A 7,035-nucleotide genomic window follows, 5' to 3' on the forward strand; every position below is an offset into this window, starting at 1 on the left:
TAGTCCGAAAAATACGGTACCTTAGGTGAAATTGAATAATTTCCACGGCACACCTGACGATCACTCACGGCACACTAGTGTGCCGCGGAACAGTGGTTGAAAAACACTGCATTAGACCAATGCAAAGTGAATCTTGTGAATCAAGCTGAAGTTCCTCAAGTAAAAATGCTTTGGTGTAAATGCAGATCTTCTCCAGCAGAGTGCGCCACTGAACGCTTCAAGAAAATGTGCGATCATATTTCGGCTGTATTTTTGTTCGCCACTGAATCAAATCTATAATTAAAAAAAAGGTCATTGGATCCAAAACAGGAAAACACAATTTATAAAAAAAAAAATAAGGTGGATTAATGATGACAGAAAAAATAAAAGCAAACCAACATTTATTTAACATATAAAATGAATAAATATTACATTTGTTAAAATATGACAGACCTGAGGTGAGAACTGCATATCACCTTTATTCTCCTTTTGTTTTCATATTACAATCTCAACACAACACAATCAATACAAAAGAACTGCGATTAAAAACAGGCATGTAAAATACACCAATCCTTCACTGACAAAAATCGTCATTACAAAAACATTTACCTTTAAAAAAAAATATTTCAGACGCTGCAAACAAACACTTCCATCCATACAGTGAAGGCAAATGTTGAGCTCCCGTTCTGCGTAATGTGTTAAAAGATCACACATCTGATGCAAAGCACTGACACAGTTATAAACCATCATTTCCTCCTTTATTCATTCAAATATCCTTAAGGTTTGTCACTCTTGTTCTGTTTCTACCTCCATGTCGCTGTGGTAAAACTTAATGTTTCCACTGTCTCTACCAGCTTTCCTTTGACTTTACAGTAGACAATTTAACAAACAGGCCTGTTTGTGACTTTCTTGTTGTTTCCATGGTTATATAAGGAGCTCTAAAATAAGATGGGCAAAACATACCATGAGAAAAATCCATTATATGTGTTAATGAACTTATCATGTTGACACAAGGTGGTTCTTCTCATTTAAAATTAGAAGCAACCATGGAGTCACTTCATATAACTGTACTTAAAATCGACTTAAAGGAAGGGAAAGAAAACCCTCTAGTCTCTAAACTGTCTACAGAAAACTCAAAATGTACCACCATATTCAATCCCTCCTGTAGTTAAATAAAGTAACACTAAATTTAAAAAAAACACCACATACCAAGGGCTTGGAGTTTTGGATGAAGGCATCATTAACTAAAATAAATACTTTTAGAATAAAACAAAAATCTAATACAATTTATGTCCCCTTTTTCCAAGGCCTTGATATGCATTAACTTAATTTATTGCACCACAAGATAATATTGCATAGGATGTAAGCTGTTACCAGCTCCTCATTGCCCAGCCATCGTACTGCATGTGTAAAAACATTCTCATAAATCTGTGATGCACATATTTTTAAGCTGGAACGCAAATTTGCATCACTTCAATAGTTCAATAGATCCACATTACTTCAACTGCAGGGGGGGGGGGAGTTCGGGGCATATCAGGATAAATTTTTTTACACAGCTTAACGTGTAAGTGGAGAAAATTGCAGACCCACTTGGGTCTGAGCATTAAAAAAAAAAAAAAAAAAGGAAAGGAAGAAAACTTGAGCCCCATAAAAACAGTTGTGCTTGTTGCCTCCCAAAAGATGCTTCTTCAAAGAGAAAGAAAATCGATGACTGTTAGAGTCCGTGTCTAGCAGTCCTGATTTTCGCTGCAAGTGGAAGTTCGTCCAGCTTTGGACAGAAAGAGCTTTCCACTGTGACAGACACAGACCTCAAACAGATCCTGAGTATTTCCAGAAACGCCTCCTTTGCTCAGCGGCAGGCTCGGCATGCGCACCGTCTCTGCGTCCAGCACCAGCTGCATCGTGAGGAGAACAAGTTTCCATGGGTCGGCATTAATATCTCGGTCAATCAGATAAGACACATGCACAAGTATAAGTAAGATGGAATTAGGATATTTTCATGCCTAAGAGGTTTGATTAAAAAGAAGGTGGCAAAAAGTCAGAAATGCAATTCAAGTATTTTTGATTATTCAGTTTGGGTTATTATCACAACGATTTATTCTAGGAAGAATAAATACAATCACAATAAGGTAAATATTCCACCATAAAACCAGAGTGTCACAGAGGTGTATTGTTCTATTGGGAATTAATTCATAATGATCAAATAAATACTTCATGTGATTTAGCCAGTTAGTTAGACTGTAGAGATTAACTTGGCCTTCAGAACCGTTTACTAACAAACTACATGGAATCCAAACCACAACTGAGCCCAAATGCAGGTTTGATTGGCTCTAAACAGAATAAACCATCATTTATCATCATGTCATTTTTTACCCTCTGAAGCACAAAGATCAGAGGGAAATAAAATATACATTTAAAAATACAAAGTGCTACTCACTGAAAGATACAAGCTTACAGTGCCTTCCGAAAGCATCATTACTTCAGGAAATTGTTCACATTTTATCCCTGTTAAAATCACTAACTATTTTAAAAGCATTTTCAATACAGACCAGCACAAAGCAGCACATAGATGTGGAGGAAAAGTTGTAAAGTCCAGTCCATTTAACTGTCCTGTACAATATTACACAGCGATAACTGAGATCAGCTGATTATAATGGCACACCGCCGTTTTCAGATTTCTACTTCTTTTCCTTCTATTTCATAATTTTGCCCTGCTTGTGTTGGTCTTTCACTTCAAATCCTGAATAAATACGTTAAGGTTTTTTTTCATTTTCACACTGCAAAATATGGAAAAGTTCAAAGAGGCCCTGGACACTTCTGCAAAGCACTGTAAGTTACAGCATGAAGTGGAAGTGGTGAAACCAGCTCTCTGTGGGCAGTGTAGCTAAGGAGTTTCAGACGTAAATGCTCAGTGACCTGTAAGAGCCGCGCTCCTGTCAAACTGTGCCGGAGCTCCCAGGTGCGGACAAATGAGATCATGGACGTATAAAGCTGCGTGTTCCCTGCCAAAAGTGTGCTGTGTATACATTCCCCAGCTGACCTAAAGAAAGACGATGAAGAGAAGTCAGCAGGAAGTGTAAAGCTGGTTTCTTACCAGCCCTGAAGTCGACTGCAGGATGACGTCCATGTTGGAAGCAGCTTCTATGTTCCCAGCCAGAGCTTTGAGATGAACTCCCTTTGGTGCGTCCATTGTCACAGAGCGGGTCGGGCACTCCAGCCTACAGAAAGACAGCTGGGCTTTACAAAGAGACAGACCACTGTGATCTCATCAACAGCACTGATTCTGACAATGAAGAGAGCGGGTAAAGGAGATATTCCTTTGCGCTGAATATCTCCCAATAATTGCCAATAAAAGGCCACGATTTTAGGAAGGTGACGAGATGTTGTAGCTGTGGTCCTCACTTCAGGTCTTTCAAAAGCTCTGACTTCAGCACCGGCACCTCCACAGAATGCTGGAACAGAGCTCCTTCAGGACCTGAGGAAACAAACACACACACACACACACCATTCATCAAAGGCAGAGGAGGCTCTGGCAGACACATGCAGAACATTCCTAAGACTTTGTTTCATTGGTTTTCACTAGCATTTGGTGTAAAAACGAGCCAACAGTCGTCATCTTCAGGGAATGATGCCGGCTGATTTTAAAGCGCCGTCCTATCTGCTGCGTTTCTGTGAGCTTGACTTTAAAAAGGAGAAGCAGTCTGTCGGCTCACTTTGACTCTCGGCAAATTGGGCGAAGCAACACGGAGAGACAGATAACACTGAGGGCTCAAGCTGACCCCGGGCGAAACGAAGCCATCAGCCGCCTCTCTGTTTAATCAGTCACCACAGTTTGTGGTCAGTGGCACACACCAACATCAACACTGAAACATTCGGAGCGCAGGATGGAAATGTATGAAGATAGTTACCCTACAGCTCTTTGCTATGTGAAAAGATTCTCTGTGTGGTTTTATGATACAGATTATTGACTCCAAGCCTTAACTGTGCACACGATGGATTGTATTCTCTGTGGCATTAATGCATTTACGCGTGCTAATTCAGTTGCATGGGAGATCATTAAAAGGCATTTAACTTTATGGCTTAAAAGTCTAAAAAAAAAAAAGAAAAAAAAAGAAAAAAGGTCTGCCTGAGCAAAACAGTGTAATCTGAATAACAGGGAATTTAAAGATAAATCTTTTGAATTTTTCATACAAATTTGAGAAGGCAAATAGGAATTAGGAACACACGCCAGCAATGAAAATTGGAGTACTTATCAAGCCTTGTTTTGTGCTGTTCCAATTGTTTTAAACGTTTTAGTTGGGTTTTTTTTACTGAAGATATTGGCAATTAATGACAGATCTTCTTACTAAACAGTTTAAAAATTATTCAGTTGAATCTGCTAAATAGGAAATTTTAGAAAATGTTTTTATAAAGAACAAATGCCTCATAAATTTAGATTTTTTTTCTCTCCAAAAGTAATTACTATAAAAAATGCCTAATGTAGAGGCTACATTTTTCTAATTTGATCATCTTGATAGGTACCTTCACTGAAGGTGGCAGTAAATGTGGAAAGTTTGCAAAGTGTTTAGCAACCCTTGAACAAAATTCAGATGGTGACCGGTGCCTGACTATGAAATTGAAAGTATCAGAAAGAGGAAATTGTTTTCTATTAGCTTTGCATCGTTATTTACTGAAGAGCTGCAAGCAAAGAAAGAAAACTCCAAACCAAAATCAAGTTTTCCACACACAGTTGCTCCAGTAAGACACTGTTCTCTAATGCAGATCAGAAGTTACTGTAAGTAGATTAAAACTGAGGGAAAATTCACTTTAAACTTAAACTCCAATATGTGTCACAATGATGATCACTTTAATGAAACTCAGCTATTTACACCCAAAGACCGTGGAAACAATCACATTGTGTTTGTCCTTAGTTAGCTAGTTGCTGCTCAGCGTTTTGCCTTCGAACCCAACCTGTGGTTGACGTCACATTGGAGGTGTGTGTTATCGTTTTCCAAATGGTCCCAGCCAACAGGTGTGTGCTACATTCACACGTATAGATATCCGCCCACATACCTGTGACTCGGAGTTTGTCCGGACCAATCACAGTCTGCTCGCCATCTGCACTGAACAGCATGTTGTTGTTGGGGGAGTTTAAGAGCATGCTGTGAGTGTGTCCCTGAGCCTCTTTGGGACCTGCAACAGTAACAGAAAACACCTAAAAGGGGTTTGGCAGTGGTACATGAACAAAGCGGACCTCATCCTTTCACTCCGAGGCGTTTTAGATTTGCGCAGAAGATTTTCTAGCTCATTAGAATTGCTGAGGTGATCAGCAAAGTGGATCAATTCAACCCCAAGAGTAAGTAACCCCCATTAGGTTTTTACTGAAGAGTGCCTCATCACAGGTCAGCCTCTTTGCCCTTGACTGCAGCTGTGTTCACAGCCCTGTGAGAGCAGAATCTACTGCAGGTGGATCCCTCAGTGACACATTTAACTCAGCCGCCTGTGTCTACATTTGCGAACGACACACAATCTTCTCTAACAAGCATTTTTGTTTTATGCTCCCGGGGTTGGGAGCACGCAGGCTATGCGGTTTACGACTTAACGATCAAGGACACATAATGGCATCGCGGAACACAGTAATTAGTTGGGTCATTTGCTAGCCTTTTAATCATGACAAAGCATCCTAACGTGGCCGTCGGAGGACTATAAAAGATGTACAAATATGACCCTCCACGGGCCCCAAGCCCTCCGTGGAAGACAGAATGATCCGGAAGCAATGCCAGAGACAGGAACACTGCCTGTAATGGCTTTTAAATGGAAATCTAAGAGATTATAAATTGACAGATGGCCTCTTGTCACTGCTAATGTAGGATGAGGAATCCCTGCAGGACAAGCACATGAGTGACTTTACCGTCGCCCCCATACGTCATGCGAATGCGAGGTGTGAGTGCGGGACTGTCTCCGTGTGGACATGCGTCCTCTTACCCACAGATGTCCTCCCCGTAACGTTCCCGTTCTCGTTGCGGGCATTAAGGGAAACATTTTCTGATGAGTGCACAACTAGGGGAGTGTCCTGAAGGCAGAGGGGGAAAAAAAGACGCTTTATAGCCTCCAGAACAAACAAAATAAAGTAGAATAAACACATTTATGAGCAGGAAACACATACATGATGAAAAACTTTCACTTTGCCTCCAACAGGGTAACTATTGAAATACTAAAGTCTCTCTTTTGTCACATAAGGCTAATATGTGAAGTGTCACTAAAGCTGTTCCTGATGTTTTCAGCCTCTAAACAACAAAAACACACATTTAATGAGTTCATCTATTTAGGCATTTTGAAAAAAAAAAATGTCTGGAGTGTTTTTATATGTTACGGGAGTTTGTTGCCTTTAGGCTACGTTGTACCATAATGATGCGCAGGAGAAATAGAAAACTTATCAGTTTGAACACCATTTATTTCATTAGCATGTTCAGCAGCTTTAACAGCAAAACAAAATGAGGAACTCAGTTTATTAGGGCATCTCGTCACTGTGGCTCAACCGGCTGAAATGAACATATTAAGGAGAAATTTTATTTAAAATTCAGTTTTAATCTCGATTGCGCAACAGATGCATTTGAGTACAGTAAAGTTAAAGTCACTGCTAATTTGCAGTTTATATTTCACTAGTAAAGCATATTTTTAGGTTGTATTTACTCTTACTCTCCATGCATTTACTTCTATTCATAGAATGAATCAGCCTCAAAGAGAAGGTAGGAATCACACCACCCACTTATCACTTGTACACTGTACCAGAGATGTCTGATATCTGTTCTTCACACTCACTACCTTCATAGCCATCTTGATTCCAGCTCTCATCCTCATCAGCTTTTGGTTCGCTGGGAAAGCTTTAACTTTAACTAGTAGCTAGATTTTTTTTTTTGCTCTTGTCTTCCTTGAAGCTGAATTGCATGAGGATGAATTCATTCAATAAATTATGGAAAGCCATTTCAGCCAAAATTAAATAAATAAATAAATGGGTGAAATAAATAAAAAATGAGTAAAATAAATCAAAAAATGAAGAAAAAGAGTGAAATAAAT

General features: G+C 39.5%; 1 protein-coding gene across 2 annotated transcripts in view; it reads right to left on the minus strand.

The window, feature by feature from the left end:
- Positions 1-438: 438 nt before the first annotated feature.
- Positions 439-7,035, minus strand: part of sgcg (sarcoglycan, gamma) — a 20,954-nt gene continuing 14,357 nt past the window's right edge. For both annotated transcript variants that reach the window (XM_008425906.2, XM_008425905.2), the window contains 5 exons: positions 5,944-6,031; positions 5,032-5,151; positions 3,382-3,454; positions 3,074-3,197; positions 439-1,874 (listed from right to left, as the gene is read on the minus strand). In XM_008425906.2, the coding sequence (XP_008424128.1) occupies positions 1,707-1,874; positions 3,074-3,197; positions 3,382-3,454; positions 5,032-5,151; positions 5,944-6,031 (573 nt within the window). In that variant the 3' untranslated portion in view covers positions 439-1,706. The remainder of the gene's footprint in view (positions 1,875-3,073; positions 3,198-3,381; positions 3,455-5,031; positions 5,152-5,943; positions 6,032-7,035) is intronic.

This window comes from Poecilia reticulata, linkage group LG13 (assembly GCF_000633615.1).
Source record: "Poecilia reticulata strain Guanapo linkage group LG13, Guppy_female_1.0+MT, whole genome shotgun sequence".
In the NCBI taxonomy this organism is placed as follows: Eukaryota; Metazoa; Chordata; class Actinopteri; order Cyprinodontiformes; family Poeciliidae; genus Poecilia; species Poecilia reticulata.